Here is a 22,984-nt window from a genome sequence, read left to right on the forward strand (position 1 = left end):
AAAGCAGTCTGTGGACAAACGGCAGCTCCCTTGGCCTGAAGCGAGATGGGCACTGCACCCCATAGTCACCTTTGACTGGACTTAACTGTCCAGGGGTCATTTGCCTTTACCTTATTATGTAAATAGCTCAGTTCTGCTTGCATCAAACACTTAGGTGGGGGGGCACCCATGTTTTTAGGCCCATCGCCATTTTAGCAAGTGCTGTAGGAGCGCACACACTTGAGACAGAGAAACCATGTGCATATCACATACAGTGGTGCCTCGCAAGACGAAAAGAATCCGTTCCGCGAGTCTCTTTGTCTAGCGGTTTTTTCGTCTTGCAAAGCAAGCCCATTGACGGATTAGCGGATTAGCGCCATTAGCGGCTTTTAGCGGCTTAGCGGATAAGTGGCTTAGCGGCTTAGAAAAAGGGGGGGGGAGGAAAAAAACCCCGCAGGAACTCGCAAGACATTTTTGTCTTGCGAAGCAAGCCCATAGGAAATTCATTTTGCGGAACACCTCCAAAACGGAAAACCCTTTCGTCTAGCGGGTTTTCCGTCTTGCGAGGCATTCGTCTTGCGGGGCACCACTGTACTTCACTTTTTAGAGGGATTTGGGTAAAAGATGGACCTAGTAGAATTTGAGCCTTGCAAAGCTCAGAGCTGGAAAGAGCATCACTTGTCAGCCTTCCTTCAGCTCTTTGTACTTTGTACTGGAGAAAAATAATTACCTTCACCATCTCATGATTAAGGGGCTGTGAGTTGGGGGGCACAGAATCACCATGGGAAAGACCATTGTGCCCATAGGCGCCTCATTGCACAAAGGGCCCCTTCCACTAGCTATCTTCACAAGCAGGAATGACCAAAGAAACTCCCTTCTCCCTTGTCATTCCTGCTCTACAGGAGCCACATCAAGCTTACCTTATTCTAAGCAGTTTATTGTTCATGGGAAGGTGGCTGTGATGAGCTGAGATTCTTATTCCTTCCATTCCCTCCTTTAGCAATAAAAGCAAAAGGAGCAAGAACTCTGCCAGGCAGTTCCTTCCCTCAGCTGAGGATGAGTGTTATGGTTTTCCCTTCCCATGATTTCGCAAAGTTTTTTGCAGATAAAATTGCTCAGATTCGGGAAGAAGTAGACTCTACCGTGGGAGCAGGGCCAGGGCGGGAGAGTGCTAGAGTCCTGACTAGTCAAGTTGTGTGGGATCAATTCCAATCTGTTACCTCCGAGGATGTGGACAGGCTGCTTGGACGAGTGAAGCCAACCACCTGTCTCCTGGATCCTTGCCCATTCTGGCTTATAAAAGCTAGCCGGGAAGGACTGGGCGATGGGCTTCGTGGGGTGGTGAATGCTACCCTCCGTGAGGGAGCCTTCCCAGACCCGCTGAAAGAGATGGTTATTAAACCGCTTCTTAAAAAACCATCTTTAGATGCGGCCACGATGGCCAATTATCACCCAGTCTCAAATCTTCCATTCTTGGGCAAGGTGATTGAGCGAGTGGTTGCTGAACAACTCCAGGCACGCCTGGAAGAAGCGGACCATTTGGATCCCTTCCAGTCGGGATTCAGGCCTCATCATGGCACTGAAACTGCCTTGGTCGCACTGGTTGATGATCTCCGGCGGGCTAGGGACAAGGGTGAGAGCTGTTTCCTAGTTCTGCTGGATCTGTCAGCGGCGTTTGATACCATCGACCATAACATCCTTCTGGACCGTCTTGAGGAGCTGGGGGCACTGTCATACAGTGGTTCCGCTCCTTCCTCCTGGGCCGTGTTCAGAAAGTGGTGGTGGGGGATGAGTGTTCAGACCCCTGGGCTCTCACTTGTGGGGTGCCTCAGGGTTCTGTCCTCTCCCCCATGCTTTTCAACATTTACATGCAGCCACTGGGAGAGATCATCAGGAGGTTTGGGCTGGGTGTTCATCAGTATGCGGATGATACCCAGCTCTATCTCTCTTTTAAATCAGAACCAGTGAAGGCGGTGAAGGTCCTGTGTGAGTGTCTGGAGGCGGTTGGAGGATGGATGGCGGCTAACAGATTGAGGTTGAATCCTGACAAGACAGAAGTACTGTTTTTGGGGGACAGGAGGCGGGCAGGTGTCGAGGATTCCCTGGTCCTGAATGGGGTAACTGTGCCCCTGAAGGACCAGATGCGCAGCCTGGGAGTCATTTTGGACTCATAGCTGTCCATGGAGGCACAGGTCAAATCTGTATCCAGGGCAGCTGTTTACCAGCTCCATCTGGTACGTAGGCTGAGACCCTATCTGCCTGCAGACTGTCTTGCCAGAGTGGTGTATGCTCTGGTTATCTCCCTCTTGGACTACTTCAATGCGCTCTACGTGGGACTACCTTTGAAGGTGACCCGGAAACTACAACTAATCCAGAATGCGGCAGCTAGACTGGTGACTGGGAGCGGCCGCCGAGACCATATAACACCGGTCTTGAAAGACCTACATTGGCTCCCAGTACGTTTCCGAGCACAATTCAAAGTGTTGGTGCTGACCTTTAAAGCCCTAAACAGCCTTGGTCCAGTATATCTGAAGGAGCGTCTCCTCCCCCATCGTTCTGCCCGGACACTAAGGTCCAGCTCCGAGGGCCTTCTGGCCGTTCCCTCACTGCGAGAGGCCAAGTTACAGGGAACCAGGCAGAGGGCCTTCTCGGTAGTGGCCCCCGCCCTGTGGAACGCCCTCCCATCAGATGTCAAAGCGATAAACAACTACCTGCCTGACATTCAGAAGACATCTGAAGGCAGCCCTGTTCAAGTTTTTAATATGTGACATTTTAGTGTATTTTTCATCTTTGTTGGAAGCCGCCCAGAGTGGCTGGGGAAACCCAGCCAGATGGGCGGGGTACAAATAATAATAATAATAATAATAATAATAATAATAATAATAATAAAATAATGTGGGGGAAGCCACTGCTAGCCTCAAGCCTCAGCTGCCAGTCCAAATGTAAGGACATCTTGCGAATAACATTCCATTCAGGCAGAGCAGAACTTCATACTACTTAGCATAACATATAGCTTGGGTCTCATTCTATTGTCTTTACTGTTAAACATTCTGTTTAGATTCCTGATGATTGAATAACCACATATGCCTTTGAGAGGTGTGAGACTTCATAAGGGGTTGGTAATAGGCATGTTGCCTGCCTAGTGCAAAAGTCGCAGGCATCGCATTGTCTAGATACTGTAGGGGAGGAGTTTGCATACATGGTATACATTAGCATTAGTGACCATGGGACATACAGTAAAGAGAGTCCTGGAAGTGAAATGTATGTATTTTAGTAAAATAGTGTTTTTATCAACTACTATTGATCCAGTGTACTAACTTAGATGGACACAGTTGCAGGCTCTCTGTGAATGAGTCAGATGTTCAGATTTTTTTTAAAAAAATTGGCACCTGAGAACGTTTTGGACTAACCAGTCCTTTTTTAAAAAAAGGAACTCTACTTGTACGGCACTGGAACTACATTGCTAATTCAATTTAAAAATTACTGAAAGCAACTTTTAAAGTTCTGGGGGGTAGACAGTGCTGTAATTGTGAATATGGCTATCTTAAAGTTACTTTAATATGTCAAAGGTATTTACAATTGAATAAAATGAGGGAAAACTGCATAGATATTGAAAGAGATATTGTGTATATTTAAGAGTCGCTTAAAAAGGCTGAAACACTCTTTAAAGTCTTGATTTAGAACTCTAATATAGCTTAAAAAGGGTACAGCCATGGAATTTCATGAGTTTTAGAAATCACAAAGGTGAAAAGAGAAAGTAAACACCTTGACTAAAAGTTACACACTGTTGATGTTTGGATGAATCTAAGCATTGAAATGATTTTTTTTTATAAAAAATATCTTTATACAGCTAGATTAATTTAAGGAGAGCAATGTGATACGTTTTAAATCCTGAGGATAGGACAAGGTGAAGTGTAAGCCACCTAAGGGAAGATTCATATTAACACACACTGTAAACAAGTACATGATCTAGGATAAGAAATGTGTGGAAGAGTTTAAAAACCAGTTACATTTTATATGTTTAATTTGGATGTGCATAAAGTATTCAAAATGGTTTTATCCTGACTTTTATTCCTCAAATGGAAACGTCTATATATGCACAATTTTATGCATGTTGTTAAGTTTCACTGTGCTCAAAGGGATTTATTCAAGGATTGCAACTCAAAAACTTTTTTAGATTCAGCATAAAAATGGTAGATTTCCATAATTAGTGTATGTAAACCAGATTTCAAAGTGCCCAAGATTCCAGGATTGGAGGCTTCCTTAAGTTCACAAAATTAATTTGGGAAGCTATAGTTGCTAGAAAACTGAACATCCTTAAAGGTAAAGGGACCCCTGACCATTAGGTCCAGTCGTGACCGACTCGGGTTGCGGCGCTCATCTCGCTTTATTGGCCGAGGGAGCTAGCGTACAGCTTCTGGGTCATGTGGCCAGCATGACTAAGCTGCTTCTGGCAAATCAGAGCAGCGCACAGAAATGCCGTTTACCTTCCCACGGGAGCAGTACCTATTTATCTACTTGCACTTTCACATGCTTTCGAACTGCTAGGTTGGCAGGAGCAGGGACCGAGCAATGGGAGCTCACCCTGTCACGGAGATTCGAACCGCCAACCTTCTGATTGGCCAGTCCTAGGCTCTGTGGTTTAACCCACAGCGCCACCCGTGTCCCTATGAACATCCTTACTTGTTCTCATATAACAGTAACGTGATAGATCTCTTGATGAGTGAAACATGATAATGGAAGGTGGCATGCCTGCTCAGGAAACATTCAACTTGATCCATACCTTCCATTTTTAAACCAGCAAGTGTGCAAAACACAATGCAAATCAGATAATGGAATGAATATTGGAGTGCATGTTCAAGATACAATTGTGCGTTTCAGATTCAAAATCTATGTCCTGGACACTTTTTCAAGACAGTTTGTCATGACCTAGGTATCCAACTCCATCCTCAGGGGAAGATGCCTTGGGTTTAGGTGGTAGCTTAATTAGGACGATTTGCATTCCCATTTAATTTGCATAATCCACATGCCACCCTCAAACAACACTATCCTGATGCTTCCTGTGAATTCCAAGTTTAGCCAATACAAGGATAATTCAATAAATTGGGCTCCAGGTCACCCCACTTGGGGACACAGATGATTTATTTTAGTATTTTGGGGTGGGTGAATCAATTGTACTTTTGGTTATTCCTCTTTCCCCACCCAGCACTTCCTCAGTGTTTTCAGTTTACAGTGGTACCTCGGGTTAAGTACTTAATTCATTCCGGAAGTCCGTACTTAACCTGAAACTGTTCTTAACCTGAAGCACCACTTTAGCTAATGGGGCCTCCTGCTGCTGTCCGCCACTGGAGCACGATTTCTGTTCTCATCCTGAAACAAAGTTCTTAACCTGAAGCACTATTTCTGGGTTAGTGGAGTCTGTAACCTGAAGCGTATGTAACCCAAGGTACCACTGTATTTCCATCCATGTTCATAACATTTTCCTGAGCAATCCTAAAAGATAGATCCCTGAGATTTGCACAAAACCAGAGAACTGCACAAGCAAACCACATTAAAAAAAAAATTTTATGTGGTTTGCTTGTGCAGAGGTTTCTGTTTTGTTCTTTTTGCAATTCTGAAGAATCAAGTGGAGATACACCAGATACTCTGAAGCAATCTGAAAAGGGGGTCTAGAGTCACTGGGGGGCCAAACACTCTTCTGCAGATCTTCTAGGACCGTTGCCTGGATCTGACTACACATTCTTCATACCCCTTAGCTATGACACTTAGAATCACAGAATTGTAGGGTTGGGAGGAACCCTGAGAGTCATCTAGTCCACCCCGCTGCAGTGCAGGAATCTCAGCTATAGAAAGCACCCATGACAGATGGCTATCCAACCTTCTGTAAAAAACCTCCAAGGAAGGATAGTCCACACCTCCCAAGGGAGACTGTTTCACTGTCAAACAGCTCTTACTGTCATCTTCCTGATGTTTAGTTGGAATCTCCTTTCTTATAACTTGAAGCCATTGGTTTAAGTCCTACCCTACAAAGCAGGAGAAAACCAGTTTGTTTCCTCTTCCATGTGACAGCCTTTGAGATGAAGATGGCTATCTCCTCTCAGTATCCTCTTCTCCAGGCTTAACATATCCAGCTCCTTCAACTCTTCCTTATAAGGCTTGGTTCCTAGTCCCTTGATCATTTTGGTTGCCCTACATTGGGTGGGGGTCACACCTCCCCAAATCAAGGCCCTCTCCTGATGGCCATGCTAAGACTAGTCAGGAGTAAAGGTAAAAGGTAAAGGTACCCCTGCCCGTACGGGCCAGTCGTGTCCGACTCTAGGGTTGCGTGCTCATCTCGCTCTAGAGGCCGTGAGCCGGCGCCAAACCGAAGACACTTCCGGGTCACGTGCCAGCGTGACGAAGCTGCAGCTGGTGAGCCAGCACCAGTGCTGCACACGGAAATGCCGTTTACCTTCCCGCTATAAAGCGGTACCTATTTATCTACTTGCACTTAGGGGTGCTTTCGAACTGCTAGGTGGGCAGGAGCTGGGACCGAACAACGGGAGCTCACCCCGCCGCGGGGATTCGAACCGCCGACCTTACGATCAGCAAGTCCTAGGCACTGAGGTTTTACCCACAGCGCCACCCGCGTCCATTTTTGGCTGATATACCAGCTTCCTGGAAAGAGGTCTAAAATCTTGACTACTGCAAAAAAAAGCAAACAATAATAAAAGTAAAAAAGCAAACAATAATAAAATCATCACACCATTAAAAAAACTAGGGAAGGTTTATTTTAAATAAATAAATAGTGCAAGGAACATGTAATGCCTCTTCTCTTTAACATTCATTGTTTCCTGGCTAATATCTGGGTGCCCTTTATGCTCTGAGCCGAAGCAGATAACGGGATTGCAAAGAGGTTTTCATTTCTGGATATCGAAGAACTGGAACATTATGGACAAAAGAGCTCGTTCAAGTCCGTGGGTGCTGCAACCCACCCTGAGGCGTTATCGTGAAGGGCGGGTAAGAAACGGAATACATAAATAAATAAAAGGGAAGGAAGGAAGGCAGCATCTGAACCGGTTCGAGGAGATCCTTCAGAGATGCAGGACTTGCGTGGGCACGACGAGGCGCCCTTCAGAGCACGAGCGCCTTGGCGGGCGGGCAAGGGAAATCCTCGCGTGGCTTTCACGCGCCACGAACAAAGAGCAGCCCTGCCTTAGCGAGAGGAGCAGGAAGCGCGCAGCCAGAAATGCGGGGCGGTTCGTCCGCCGGCCGCCGCCACTGACTGGCCTCAGCTCGGCGTCCCTCCTCAGATTCTTCCGAGGGAGCCCGACACGCGCGCCTTCCCACGGCGACCCGTGAGAGGCTGGCCCAAGGCCCGAGGGCGCCCGCCATAATGCCAACCCTCTGCTGGAGCGGAGGGCAGGAAGGGCCGAGCCCTGCGTCGCGGGCAGCGGCCGGCCTGGTACGCTGTGCTCCCAAGAGCCTCGAGTGAACGTCCGGGGTTGGGGGGGGGCAGGGCTCCAGGGAGGGCCTCGGAAGCACGAGCAGCGTAAAACAACCGACCTCCGCTCGTCAGGGAGCGTGTGCGTTTTTGGGACGACAGTTGAGGGGGAGGAGTGGGGAAAAAGGCGCGGAAGTTCATTCACGTAGCCGCGAGCTACCTCAGGCGCAGCTTCACCGGGCAAGCGCGAAAGGGAACAGGACGGAAGGGAGGGGGCAGAGGCGAGCCGCGGGCACGTGACAGCCTGCAGGCGAGTAGGAGGAGGAGGTGCGCGGGCCCGCACGGCGCGTGCGCCGCTCGAGGCGCGCCGGCGACGTCACATGGGTGCGTGCGCACGTTCTGTCCGTCGGGTAACACGATTTTTGACTGTGAACATAGAAGGAGGAGGGGTGAGGGGTTTCTACCCGCCCTGCTCACAATCTCACGGTAACTGGCGGGGAAGGGGAACGCCTCGCTCTTATTTACCCGCGCGCTCGCTCGCGCGCGTGCCCCAGAAGTGACTCGAGCGCAGTTTTCCGCGTGTCCCGCACACCACCTGCCAGCTGAGAAAATCGACACCCCTTCGCAGGAGGCCGTGAGCGAGTGAGCGGGCGGGATCGAAGCCTCGGAGGAGGAGGAGGAGGAGGGGCGGGAACTCTGAGGCGGCGCGCGCGCGCGGCTCCTCGCGTGTCAGGGAGGCTCCTCGGCGCCACGCGGGGGCTGGGAGTTCGAGGCGCCTCCGCGTGCCGTGTGAAGCTGCGCTGCGGCTGCGCTGTTCCCGGGGAAGCGGCTGCGCCGAGGCAGAAAGCGAGGGCGAGGCGGATCCCGGGCGGCTTCGGGACGGGAGGCTTCGGCTCGCGTCCAGCCGCGCCGGGGGCCGCTGGGGCGCTGCACCCCTTGCTCTTCGGGTCGGGCACGTGCATGCCGAGCTCCCGAGTAGGCCGCCCAGTTGGGGAAGCTTCGGGGCCTTTCTGACTTTCGCCGCGCTCGCTGCCTCCGCCGCTTTCCCTCTCTTTCTCTTTCCTCCCCCGCCCCTCGCACTCGGCAGCGTTATGGCGGTTTCGCCGTCCATGTTGGTAGCATATGTTCCTTCGGCTGGCGGCTTGCGAAGCTGCGCTTAGGGCAGAGTGGGGAAGCGGAGACGGGGCTTCGCCTCGGAGGGCGATCCTGCCGGGATTCCTGCCGGTTGCTTCCTACGGGAGCACGTGACTGCCCGGGAGCTTTCAGGTTGAAATGTCAACAAACACGGGCAAGGACCTCGATTGTGCTTTCGCACAGACTTGATGATGTTGGCGAGTCCTGTGCAAACCTCCGTAACGCCGCAGCCCTTTACTAGAAAGTAAGTAACGCTTACTTCCAAGCCAATCGCGTTTAGGTTCATTTTGACAGGTGTGAAATGCTGGCATGGAAGTTATATTCTGGCTCATACGTCATTTCTGAAAGGCAAAACATTCTCCAATTCTCTCCTCTCCCCGCCATTCATTATTGCTTAATGGAGGAGAGGAAAGATTCAAAGTGTGGATAATGTTATGATTTATCAGCAAGCCAGTATTAATCCCCGACAACCCCAGTGTAGGAATTAAAAATATGAATAAACTTTAGCAACGTTGTTTAAGCCTTGTGACTGTGTTTGCAAACTCCATCGCAGTGGTTGGTTATGTGTTGTGTGTGTACAGCTCTGGACATGCTGTATTGCAAGCTAATTTTAAAATAGATAAAATCTATATATTTTTGTATAGATCTAATGTACAGTCTCCCACCCCAACATTTTAGAACTTATTAATACATTTTTATCCCACCTTTCTTTTAAGGCACTCAAGGTGGTGTACATTATTTCACCTCCATGTTACTCTCACAACAACCCTATGAGGCGCGTTAGGCTGAGACGTAGTGACTGGCCCAAGGTCACACAGTGAGCTTCATGGTTGAGTAGGGATTTGAACACCAGTTTTCCAGGTTGGAAACAATATAACAAGTACTTTAGGGTTGGTGGATTCTGCAGTTGTGTGTGACAGAGCTCTGATAGTGGCAGTAAATACAGCCCAGAGCCATCTTTCTCTGGAATACAATCGGTTGAGTTGAATGGATTTGTTCTAGAGTAAATATTTTGTTTTATATTAGTGTTGATATACTAACAAATTTCAACAAATGGAAAATTGCTACACAATTACATTTCTTGTACTCGGTAGATCATTGATACTTTCCAAGCTAGCTCAGAATAATTCCTTAGAATGTATGTTACATTGTTCTTTATGCCTTAATCTTTAAAACAAATTTAAGGTTGTGATCAGTAACTTGTTCCTTAAGGTTAATTTCATGCATTTAGAATACCAGTTATGTGATTTAATAGTAATGCTGCTCTAAAGTTCTACAGTGCCAGAGTAAAAATCATATTTTGTGGTACAATTCAGGTGAAATGGTTGGCTAGGTTATACACACATTTTCAGATGCAATTGCTGCTAATGTTTAGGTAGCAGCGCAACCCTGTTATGTTATCCCATCTTTCCTCAAAGAACTCATGCTTTTCTCCTGCTGCTTTGGAGCATCCCTGGTGTAATTTTTGCTGTGCTGGGGGTTGGGTAGGAAAAGAAGGGATAGCCAGTTTGTACAAGCAAAAGTCTGTTGCACAAGTAGGACACCACAGTTAGACATCAGCCACTATTTTTGGTTCTGTGGCTATTTTTTGTTATTGTGTTTGTTGACCTTTGAATTAATTGCCCCATAATTTGAAATGAAAATCTCAGTTAAAATTCTTACCTCTGACATGAATCTACATTTGCCAAGTGGCGAAATTTTATCGAAATCATTGTGGAAGCTGACAGTAGCAATGTATTGTTTTACGTGTAATGACTGTCACTGTGATAACTTCTGAGGGAATTATTTATCATGTATAATGTCTTTCTCACTTTACATGGATGTTACATATTTCATTGACCTCCCCCTCCAGGATGAAGAACATGAAGAAAAATTTGCCTGTATTGTGAAATCTTTGGAGAAATTTCAGTCCATAATGGAGAATCGGCCAGTTGTGTTGGGGAACCAGGATGGTGGAACACCACCCAATGCAGCACCTGCTCTTTATGTTCTCGTGAAACAGCCACAGATCACTGGAAAAGCTGACCAAGGAGACTTAGTTTCAAATCAAGAGGACAATGGCCTTGCTAGCAGTATAGCAACACCTGTAAAATCGAAAGTGAAGACCTGCCTTCCAGCAGATTGCACCTCAGGAAGCATTACTGTTACCTTGGACAACAACAATATGTGGAATGAGTTCTACTATCGCGGCACAGAAATGATTCTGACTAAGCAGGGAAGGCGGATGTTTCCATACTGTCGATACTGGATAACAGGCTTAGACTCCAAGCTGAAGTATATCTTGGTTGTGGATATTTCTCCTGTTGACAACTTACGCTATAAATGGAATGGCCATAGTTGGGAGCCCAGTGGGAAAGCAGAACCCCATGTGCTGGGAAGAGTATTCATTCACCCTGAATCGCCTTCTACTGGCCGTTACTGGATGCACCAACCAGTCTCTTTCTACAAACTCAAACTTACTAACAATACCTTGGACCAGGAAGGGCATATCATTCTGCACTCTATGCACCGCTATCTACCTCGGCTACACTTGGTGCCTGCTGACAAAGCCACAGAGGTTATTCAGCTAAATGGTCCTGATGTCCATACCTTCTTTTTCCCACAGACAGAGTTCTTTGCTGTGACAGCCTATCAAAACATACAAATTACACAACTGAAAATAGACTACAACCCGTTTGCTAAAGGGTTCAGGGATGATGGCCTGAGCAGTAGATTTCAGCGTGATGTGAAGCAAAATGGCAGCTCAGACCAGGAAGGAGGCAGCGTTAATAGTTCTCCAAGCCATCACAGACATCTCACTGAAGGTGAAATTTTTGATCCAGAGCAGAGGGATTTAGAGACATCACTTAGTGCAATGTGTAACACAGATTTGGATAGAGAATCTATCAGTCCATATAATGACTTTCTGGGTTTTATGGAAACAGATACGTGTGATAGTCCGATACTAAAACAAGAAGCACCTGAAAGGTAGGCTCAAAGTTTCTTTTTAAAATGTGATCAATATTTGGATAAATATTCTGCTCCTAACCATGCTGGGTACAAATTATACTTTTGATAAAATTTTTTTTATAGATATCTGCCCATACAGTAGTTAGAAAAGGAAGGCAAATCAAGTTTTGCAGAATAAGCAGCATTCTGCAGCAGTAGGCAGTATTAAGCTACAATGAACATTTCTTAATTTGTTCCCCTGTATTGCTTATGCACTTATTCCTACATGTGGTAGGAGGAGTTCCTTTATAATTTGGAAATGTTCAATGTGTGATCCATATGAATATTTTCCTGTACACTCACATCAGTTAAACAATGTATAGTATTTATATTGACCTCATATTGAGGTCATTTTATGGAGAAATCCCTTCAAGTACTCAAAGCAGATCTCATATATATATATATATATATATATATATATACACATACATACATACATACACGCCATTGCACTCTCTGGAGGAAGAACTGTGCATAAGCAAACACATTGAAGTTTTTTTTGTAGATATTCCTGGATATTACTTGACTTAAACATCCTTCTTGCTTTTATTTTAGGAAGTATTGACCTGGCTGTGTCCAATGTGTTGCCCTCTGCCCCTGAGCTTGTTGAGTAAAGGTCTTTCTAAATGGGTAGAATATAAGGCTGGGATTATTTTTAGCCAATCAAAGGCTGCATTCCTTTGCTTACTTGGGAGTAAACCTTGGAACACAGTGGGCCTTAATTCTGAGAAAGCATGCTTACAGTTGTGCTGTAAAAGTTCAACTTGCCTTCATCATAACATGGTATCATGTATCAAACCGCAAAAGTGAAGCTTGCTGAATACCTGTATCTTGCCACTTTCCCAAGGCATTTACCATGCCTTCAAGTAGCCATCCAAGAGCTGTTGAAATCTTGCCCACAGGTGATGTTAGTGGAGCCTTTGTGAGGCACATCGATGGTGGAGTCACTTATATTTGTGCTGAATTTGATGCTGGCATTATTGCAAATCCAGTGAAAGTAGATTCTAGAGCATTAACTTGCATCATCAATCTAGTCAGGTTGTTGGGGATCAGTTTCAGCTAATGATACCTGTTGTTTTTTTTTACCCTTGCCTTTTAATAGCCAGAGGGGATTGACTGGGTGGATCAAGGAGGCGATAAATTCCTCTTTACAGGTAGAGGGGAGTGCCCACTGTCTTGAAAGGCAGTGGTGCAGGCACTCTTTAAGAAAGTCCCTAGATCTAGCAGTTTGTGATAACTACTTCCTAGTCACACAAAAAATCTATAATTTGGGGGTAAGGTGATTTAGAAAGGTGATGACACCTATTTCAGTCTGTATGGAAGTCTAGTTTTGGCACCAAAATGGCCTTTGTTGCAAGACCGCTCAGTAGCTTTTGCTAGCACTAGCCATAGTATATTGTTGGACCAGCTCTGTGGTTTGGAAGCTGGAGGCAGGGAAATTGCAGTCCCACCTGCAGAGCTGATTTCAGAAAGTAGCAGTTGGGAACTTCTACTTGGCGACATGACAGTTGTGCTGTGGAAGGTCACCAGGGGATTGGGAGCAAAGTGTCAACAAGATACCCAGCTCTATTTCTCATCATCAGAATCAATCGAGGCTGTGTAATGTTGGAATGGTTCCTCACATTATTAATGAGTTGGATAAAGAGAGCTGAGCCTTGTGGGTGACATGGGGTTCAGGAATTGAATAGACAGCCTATTCTTGAGGAGATCAGACTCTCCTAGAAAGAACAGATGCATAGTCTACTCCAGGCATATTCCTTAATCCAGCAATGTCACTGGAGGCTAAAGTGAGTTCAGTGGTGCTGAGTGCCTTTTCCCAGTTACTGGAGAAAAAGCCACAGTTACCCGTTCTCTAGTAACTTCCTGTTTTGATTATTTTAATATGCTTTATTTGGAGTTGTCCTTGAAGATGGTCTAGAAGCTGCAACCATTGAAGATTGCAGCTGCCAGAATGTTCAGAACTGAAATAATGCAACACTGATTCTAAAAGGTCTGCCTTGGGTGCCTATAGTCAAGGTACTGGTGTTGACTGTGAAACCTTAAATAACTTGAGACCCAAATATATGAATGAATGCCTCATCCTATGTCAGCTTGTCATCATTTCCTTAGATCAAGGCAGGAAGCCCTTCTTGTTGTCCTGCTCTGGGAGAGTTAGATTATGTGGGGACACAGGATAAGTATGTGGACATTTTTGTCATGTTTGTGCCAGGGTAAGGAACTTCTTGTCTGGGCTTTTGCTCAATATTCAGTATTAGTGTGGTATGTTAAGTAAAGATGCCTGTGTGTGTTTCCCCATGGGTTTTTCTCATTTTAAGGATGTGCTATTTTTTCCTTTCTCTTTTTAATTTCTAAATTGAATTGTTTTTAGTGTGTTGTATGTGCCTTGCTCTGGGAACATTTGATGAAGGGTATGCTATAAAAGTACTCAGATTGATCAACATCTTCTGAGCCAAAGCAGTTGGAGTACATGTGGGTGTGCAATCTCTTCCTAAACATTCAAGTAGCTCAGGCAAGTTTAGGTGGTGGGAGCCAAATTTTGCCTATTCCCTATATTCAGCAGCAGCATTGTAGAAACATTTCAAAACATTTAAGCACCAAGGAGAAATAATTCAGGGCTGTAGAACTGGGAGTGGCTCCGGGTACCAAGTGTGATTGTTGCACTCAGTACATGGCAAAGTGCGTAACAGATAACCTTGAGCTGTCTTACAGCCCTTCTATGGTATTGTTGATTTGCTGCTGCAAAGGACAAAAAGTAAAGTGGCTCTTACATGCATTTGAGCCAAGGAAGAAAACAGTATGGCCCATGAAAAGACTGTGTTGGGTTTGGGCTGACTCATTAAAACCTATATTGAATGAGCTGCTGAAGGAAACATGCTGTACCAATTAATTGCCTTTACTCTGAATTTCCCTCTTCGACTTTAAAATTAGCAGTAGTGATAGAACTCCCGCTGGTGCCATCAACACCGCAGGACTCTGATGTTTATTCTACAGCCAGTTACCTGGGGCCAGTACCACAGTCCTGTCTCTTCTTTGTCTCTAGTGCAGTCTATTTTTCTAGTTTCACTTCGATGAATACACCCCTAAGCTTCTCTTTCTTTGGCCATGGTCAGTGAAGAATGGTTTCTTTGGTCATGGTCAGTTGATAATGGTTAAGTTACAGAAAGACTTATTCCTTTGGGAATTTGCCCCATGATTCATAGTGTAAGCTCAGGCAAAGCATGGGTTGGGGCTAGGAGCAGAACACATAATATGAGGCAATTAAAAAAAAAAATTCAAGGGCAGTGTATGGAAATAACACTTTGCCTCATTTGGAACAGATTGTTAAATTGAGAACAGCACAAAAGCAGATTTACTGTAGACTTTTCTTACTGCTTTCTCACCAGTAATAATAAATATTTTGAATAAATAATAATAATTAACCTTTTCCCCCAACAGGATTGAAAGCGGATAAATTTTAAAATGACACATAGCCCTTGTTAAAAAAAAGCCCTTGTTAAAAACAAGCATTGAAATAAAACTATTATTATTATTAAAATAAATAAATGAAACAAGCCTATGCATTTGGTAAAAGCTACAAAAGAGTTTTCTAAAGCTTATGTTTTAAGCAATATGCTGTTGCACTGAATTCAAAGTAATTGCACCATCCCAGTTGTGAATACAGAGGCAGAAAGCAGGATGTTAGTGACTATTTGGAAATGATATTCTGTTAAAACATATTTGCATGCCACCTATTCAGTAAGTTGGTATTAAAAATTACTTGCATAATACGATTAAAAGAAATTTAAAACTAGTCTTTACAAAAGTGAATGTGGGTTGAGAAGAGAAAACGCATGGGGAACAAAACTTAGGAAGGTCTGGATGAAAACACAGTTGAAAATTAACTGTGCCATGCTGTTGAGTGCTCTGTAGCAAAGACCCAATATGTACAGTGTATTGTTATAACAATAACAATTAATTACTGGAAAATTAGTGCATGAAGAAAGATACAAGGCCCACTATCCTCAGGACATGAACCCCTAGATCATCTAACTAGGTTTAGTTGACATGAGGGGAGTGAAAGCCTTTGTAATTGAATGCGTACATACAGTTGTAAGAGTTACTGTTAGTTATTTGTTAACACAGTTAACTTACAGTCTGCTGTAGCTTAGCTGTGTTTCTGACTGTCAGCTGTTCTTACTCTATTGTGATTTAATGTGGTCCAGCAATCTCTCAAATGCGAGGTGACAGTTGCTTGTTGGTTCATTGTGAATAATAGGTTTTTTTAAAGGAGACATCTTTTGTGTATGTGTGCAAATTATTGCTTAGAGTATTCTCAAGATTATCCACCTTTAGAGATTGTATGTTAAAGTTTCCTTAAATAAATAATGAAAAAGAAAACATTTAAATGAGGATGTGACCTAAATGTAGATATATCTGTTAGGCAAAGTTTGTTAGAGCTCACCTTGGTGCTAGTGTTTTGTTGATAGTCTAAATTGTAGATATTAATTTTTGTATGGTATGAATTTGTCTTAAAGAAAAAAGGCGATATATTGCTTGTTCAGGTTTTTTATTGTTTGTTTTTACTACTTCGCAATTGTTCCCCCCCCCCCTTTCTTGTCTAGTCCAATAGCAAGTCCCTGTCAGAGTCGCTCTCATGTGGCATCCCCTTTGAACTCAAATGGAGGCATCAATGTTGTTGTTAAAGAGGAACCCGCAGATGACTATGATTATGGGCCAAGTGTATGTATGGAAGAAGTAGATGTGAAGCAGGAAGAAGCGCGTAACATGGCAGAAGAATATTCAAATAGAGTTGACTCCATCCTGGAGAAGCGGCGAAAGAATCACAGGGAAGTAGGCAAGAAGGAAATGGAATTTGAATCCCGTAAGCGACCACAGACCAACCAGCTGGGTGTTGCCAAAGCAAAGATGTTGAAACTGGATAGTGGAAAGTTGCCTGTAGTCTATCTAGCGCCCTGTTCAGCTGCCAAGAATACAGTAAAGGTCTCTGCTCTTTCACAGGCCATATTGTCTCTTTCTAAGAGCGCAGAATCACCTTTGAGTCATCCATTGGATTATTTGCCTACTTGTTTTGAAAATAACAGTGTCTCCAGCCCCTTTACAGCTTTGGAAACAGAGGAAATGCTAACTAGAAAACAGGTATCTGAAAATAATGTGCCACACAAATCACCTACGGCAAGAGATGTGCGATGGAAAAATACTGAAACCTGTAACAGTCTTACCATAACAAAGAAAGTATCTAGCTGTGGTCTCAAGGCCACTGCATACCGTGACCCTTCTTTAGCTAACCTAGTGGGAGGGAAGACAAATGCATTCAAGAACCATATTTCCCGCAAGAGTATTGTTGGTAACCAAAAGGTTAGGTTGCCTGGCCCACGTAAAAGAGGAAGACCACGGAAAATAAGGTTTTCTGAAGTTGGAAGACCACCTAAATATACTAGAAAGTCAATTACTACAAGTAATTATGCTTCCTTTGGACCTGGCAATATCCATTTGGATGTTAAACCCGACCTTGAGGATGTGGACGGAGTACTCTTTGTATCATTTGCATCCAAGGTAATTCTATTTCTGAAATTTAAAGTTGTTAGAAGTACTAAGTCACATTATAAAAGCCATTAAGTTAAAAATCTGCAGATGTATTTCTTAATTGACATTGAACCATGGGATCTTGGAGTTTGCTTAAGCTTTGCATTGTGGCTTTCTATATTATAAAACTCTTGATTATTAGCTCCAAATGTAATGATTTGGACTCCGAGGTTTGGGGTGGTATGCAACACTGTTTATCAAGGGGTGGTATATGAGTGGAGTTTTCACCCAGCAGGACTTCATCTTCGTCACCTCTACAGTCCCCAAAAATCTGCTTCAGAGAGTCCCCCAAACCTTTGGAGCAGATAGAAAGTTTAGAGGGGTCTTCAGGGTGAAAGAGAGGAAGAATAGATCCACATGTGGGGTGACATACATTTTGCCAGAGGCAATCTGGTACACATATGGAAACCTCCATGGACTGCTAGTAGGGGACCAAAATGTGGTGTTTGGGGAACATTTGGGGGGCGGTGGTGGTATGTAGATCTACAACATTCTAAGACACCCCATTCAACCAACATTACCCAAAACCAATCCTGAAACAACAGCCCTAGTGCTAGTATAGTGAATTTCCTTACAATTGTATTCATTGGAAAAAGGAAAATAAAGAAACAAAAGCAGGGGGCAAGTGTGGGGAATTGGGTCCCCTGCTCCTGACCTGACCACATGTAGCCAGCAGGGCTCTGGATGTAGTAGTTGCTCTACCATCAATTTCCCCACCACCTGGAGCTTTGGATTGTCTCTGGAATAAACCTAGAATAGTGTTTTGTCAATGCATATATTTTATTCTTTTTACATTTAGGAAGCCCTGGATATCCACAATGTTGATAGAGTGGAAGAAAAAGAAAAAATTCAGAATATTCAGACTTCTTCTCTGACTACATGTGAAAAAGAAGAATCGCAGAATATACATACTTCTTCACTGGATGCATGTATTAATCCAGGTAATAATGGGAGTATTAAAATGGCCTATTAAGGGCCAAATCAGGTGTGCAGTTTCCCAGCTGGTGCAGTCTACTTTAGAAAGAAAACAAAAAACCTTACATGTTAGATGCAGAGAATCATTTAACTCTCAGCTAGTTTGGCCCTATGGATATTTCTCTTTCTCCCTAAGTGGTCTAATGTTCAAGTTTGCCAAGCCGAGCAAATGCAGCAGAGCTGAAGGCTCATCCTGACTTCCTTATTTGCCACATTTCTGGGCACAGGTTTGGACTTTAAAGCTTCGTGTCCAAACACCTCTCTTTTAGTCCCAGCACTTTCGCTGGGAAAACCACGTTTTACCGCTGATTTAGAGCTAATAGCAATCAGGTTTTCCATGGCACAAAGGGAAGTCTGGATGAGCCCTGACCAGTTCTTTTTGGCATTTTGTCCTTGGCTGAATCTACACTGATCTGGAAAAGGCTATTTAAAAAAAACACACACACACTAAAAATTAGCTCCCAATGCAATTTCCCATAGGCAAAAGATCACTGCTCTACAGCACCCTCTGGTGTCACATTTTTATAATGCATTTTTTACATTAATGCTCAACAGTGTCCCTAAGTCCACTGTTTCTGCTGCAAGAGGTTTGCAAGTTTCATAGAAATGCTAAGCATGTGGTCCAGCCTCTGAGGTTCTCTCTCTCTCCAAGGCTTTAAAATACTGAGCACTAAGTGAGGTGAGAGATGAGAAAAAATTGGCATTGACCCTGTACTGTTGAGAGACAGTGCAGTTGCCCTCATCCAGTTCCTCTCTCTCTCTTTTAGGAGTTGTTGGGGGAAGAGTATTGTGTGTGTTATGGAATTGGGGTAGAAAGTAAATGATTCTTAGTCAAGTGAATTAGAAATGGTAAAGATATTTAAGCAATTTAAATATGTATTTCACAGACAGTCAGAGAATACCACAGCTGGAAACAGAATTGTTGGAAGAGTTGAAATCTTATAAGTACAAGCAGGTGATACATCCTAGTCTTCGGGAAGGTAAGTGTAAGCACCGTGAAGTATGTACAAGCTTTGCATTTACGAATGCTGTATAGAATTTTTATATGGCATTTTCTTCTTGTAGTGGGACTAAAGCTGAACTTAGTGGACCCAACAATGAGCATTGATTTAAAATATTTGGGTGTGCAGCTACCACTAAGTTATTCTGATGAATACACATTGTGGAAAAACGTAAGGACCAATTCCAGTTCTTATGGTAAGTCACCATCTTTCTTAATACTACAATGAAGCTTCAAGTTTGAGTTACAGGATAGCTTTATGTCTTTAGAGGAAGCATTTCTGTTTTGGTAGAACAAATCAGGAACACTTCACTGTTATGTTAGCACTGAAATTTTGACTTCGCCTAAAAGATCTGCTGTTCAATAGATGCATTTATGATTAATTGTTTGGTCTCATATGGCAGGGTAAACTGAGGCTAAATATTTATGTACAGTTCAGCACACCTTTACCATACTAATTTTAGTTGAGTTAGAAACACCTTACTCTGCATAGGATTGGGCAGTGCTTAAAGGTAATGGTTCTGAAGGCTCTTTATGTAAAAATATACTGTAAGAGCATAATCTGTTAAATTGTTACCTAGCAGCACATAAAACTAGCTTGACTGTCTTTCCCACCAGATACTGGGCTTCCCTTTGTTTCCAGGACTGGAAAGACGAATGACTTCACAAAGATAAAAGGATGGCGAGGGAAGTTACATAGTTCTTCAAAAAATGAAGGTAAGATTTAGGATGTGTTTCCTGCTACTTTCTCTGAGCCACATGAAATGGGGAAATGAACTCTCCAGACACCTGCACCCCAGAGTCACTTAACATAATGGATTAGTTGGGTGTCTGGTTATTCCATCTACAAAACCCCTAAGTACACTGTTAATCAGTAGCTGTAACCTGGTAGAATTATTGTCTAAACCTACATATTTGCTGCTTTGTGTTTAGCCTTGATTTGGCTTAGAGCTCTGTATGAACTGGGCCAATGTATAGAGTTGATATGATTGTTTATATCAGCCCCTGAAGAAGGAAAGGATCCTCTCCAAATTACAATCACCAATAAAGTTTGACATTTATTGAGAAATAGTTTGCTTTTGTGTACAGCGTGCCTCCCCCTTTTGTTTACTTCTGTTTCTGAGAGCTGGAAGACTTCCAGAAACAGCACTAACCCCCCCCCCCCCAAACCACCTTTCTGCTTCTATAGTGGACAATGTTTCTTACCACAGCTACTCTGTACATCAGTTTCTAAAGCTTTTACCAATGTAATCTATGCAAACACATCATAACGAAGTTGACAATACTCAATTGAAAATTGATTTATGTGATTATTCAGGTAGCATTTTAGAAGGCTCCTTGAAGAATCGATCTGCCTTCTGCAGTGACAAGCTTGATGAATATTTGGAAAATGAAGGGAAGTTAATGGAAACAAGCATGGAATTCTCTCCTAGTACATCCAGTTGTCCTGTGGTTTACCAGCTTCCAACTAAAAGCACCAGTTATGTACGGACACTAGATAGTGTTCTGAAAAAGCAATCCAGTGTTACTACTACTAGCTCTTATACTTTCAAGCCTCTTTCTGTGCCTTCTGTCTCTAGAAAGAAGAGAGAGAAAATTAAGAATAAAAAACAAGCAGGTTCTAGAGGCAAAGAAAAGTCACCCCAGAAGGCTACAATAGGTTTGCCTGTTGTAACAAAGCAGAAACGCAACTTGACAGCTTTGGAAGAGAAAGTCACTAAGTCTCAGCCAAGTAGTCAAGCAGTTAGTGAGATAGATGCTCTCATGGCATCAGGCACAGAAGAAAATGTACAGGGGAAACAGCGTCAGGCACAGCAGCAGCAACAGAGTAATCGCTTGCCCAGTTTATCAAAGACTCAGTTGAAGCTGATGGATTTGGAGGTTTGCGCATTGTGGGATGGTAAACCACGGACTTACATTACTGAAGAACGAGCAGACCTATCTCTGTCTACTTTACTCACTGCTCAGGTGAGTTACTCTGTTCATGAAAGTTTAATGGTGATTTGCCTTCAACATATTTTATTTCTACAATTTAGGGGTAGCCAAAGAGATAGTCATCCCTGGGGTTATCATTCCCTGCACTCTTAAGGGTGACGAAACTACAAACATCTTAATACACAAGAGGGTCTGTTGGGATGGAGATAGGCTTCAAATACCTGAAAGACTTGAGTTGTTTAGGGTCTTAAACACCAGTGAATTGGGTCCAGGAGCTGGCAACTACATGTTGGCCTCTGTCTGTCTCGAGACAGTGGGGTGTGCCTCTGGGAGCAAAGTCAAATCACTGCATTAAGCTTACCGAAGTGACTTTCCAGGGCACAAGCCTGAGTAGTGTGTATGGAGTTCCTAGACAGCCCAGACAACAAAACCCCCCTCTTGGCTTCGCTGATGTGGTCCAAAGGAAAGCAGAGCAATACGTTTGGTACCAGCTTAGCTACAGGAGTTGCCTGAAAGAGGCGTACGTGGTGCCATCCAACCATCTTAGGGACTCCACTCCAGATTTGTGTAGGGTTTAGTCCTTAGCCTTTTCTCCTTCCAAAGATATCCCATAAGGCAGTGCAGGTTTAGGATCAGAGTTTTCCTTCTCTTAAATGGGCTACCTTCCCAGGTTGATGAGCCTAACTCCTCTACAGCATGTGCAGAACCCACCTTGATCATGGGACCCATTATTGGTCTCATCTGCTCTATTTGCCAGAGCAATGGCAAATTGCATGCAAGGGAAGCGCCTAATTCACCAAGGGTATGAGACCCATTGGCTACCGTCACCTGATTAAGCTGGCCAATTGAAGCCATTCCTGAGATGTGGCCGCTGTCGCATGCTGACAGGTTTTAGGACCCACAGGTGAAAGCTGAGCGCAGGTGGACAAACTACCTCAGAAGGAGCATGACGTCCCCCACCAGAGGTACTACCCCTCCTCTAACACCCCATTACTGGAAACTAGTGCAGCTGTTTTAAAGCAGACTTACACTTGCATATATTGGATTCTGGATTAATGACTATAATGATAAGATGCACTTCTGATTAAAAATACAGTCATATTTACATTGGTCAAATGCACATCCCCATTCTATTGGCTACACTATTGCTGGAATTATGTATTGCAGATAGTCTATTTCAGCAAAAACAATGGCATCTTGCAGCACCTTAAAAGCTGTTGTTTTTGTTGCAATTGACTGAATACAGCTTCCCTCTGGATCTGAATTGTAGCTTATTAAGATACATAATTCTGTATCATGTAATTCAGGAATCTACATTGTGGTAATTATGTATGCAGATACTTATCTGGAGATTTGAGAAGAGTTATGTATCTACATTTTTCAGGCTTCACTAAAAAACAAACCTATCCACCAAATAATCAAAAGGCGAGCACCACCATGCAACAATGACTTTTGCCGGCTTGGGTGCATCTGTTCTAGCTTAGCTCTTGAGAAACGTCAGCCTACGCATTGCCGCAAGCCAGACTGTATGTTTGGCTGTGCTTGCCTAAAAAGAAAGGTAGTCCTAGTTAAAGGAAGTTCAAAGGAAAAGAAGATTCTGGAGGAGTCTCTGTGTGGAAGGAATAGATTGTATTGCGAAAGTGAAGTGAAACAACAGGAAGAGGTGATGGAAAAAGAGGAGAAGAAAGAGAAACTGAAATTTAAAGATAAGAAGAAGAAAAAAAAGGTGGAATATAGTAAGTATAATCAATAGCAAGCAGCTACTTCTTTTTGTAGGTGTTTGTAATTATGTGTGTTTCTGAATTAAGTACCAAATGAGTATTTGGAAATAAAACTTGTCCATAAGACATTTAAAATATCAGTATACATGGGTTTCAGTTCATCTAAAGCTAATTGCAACTTAATTTTATTGAAACTAGTGGAGCATGTTAATCAGCGGACTCATTTGGCATTAATGGGACAGGCTG

The 22,984-nt window shown here is 43.7% G+C and overlaps 1 protein-coding gene across 4 annotated transcripts in view; it reads left to right on the forward strand.

Annotated features, from left to right (window-relative positions):
* Window positions 1–7,772: 7,772 nt before the first annotated feature.
* LOC307209148 (MAX gene-associated protein-like) overlaps window positions 7,773–22,984 on the forward strand; it is a gene marked incomplete at its 5' end in the record, with an annotated part of 38,193 nt that continues 22,981 nt past the window's right edge. The window contains 9 exons of one of the 4 annotated variants that reach the window (XM_079964227.1): window positions 7,773–7,786; window positions 10,389–11,503; window positions 16,126–17,077; window positions 17,907–18,048; window positions 18,970–19,062; window positions 19,148–19,279; window positions 19,701–19,799; window positions 20,401–21,050; window positions 22,402–22,753. In XM_079964227.1, coding sequence (XP_079820353.1) covers window positions 10,452–11,503; window positions 16,126–17,077; window positions 17,907–18,048; window positions 18,970–19,062; window positions 19,148–19,279; window positions 19,701–19,799; window positions 20,401–21,050; window positions 22,402–22,753 — 3,472 coding nt within the window. Of the gene's footprint in view, window positions 7,787–7,807; window positions 7,889–8,293; window positions 8,781–10,334; window positions 11,504–16,125; window positions 17,078–17,906; window positions 18,049–18,969; window positions 19,063–19,147; window positions 19,280–19,700; window positions 19,800–20,400; window positions 21,051–22,401; window positions 22,754–22,984 lie in introns of those variants that run through there. The other 3 variants (XM_079964225.1, XM_079964226.1, XM_079964224.1) reach the window with 3 other exon arrangements.

The sequence above is a fragment of the Podarcis cretensis genome (genome assembly GCF_951804945.1).
Source record: "Podarcis cretensis genome assembly, chromosome: 1".
NCBI classification, from domain to species: domain Eukaryota; kingdom Metazoa; phylum Chordata; class Lepidosauria; order Squamata; family Lacertidae; genus Podarcis; species Podarcis cretensis.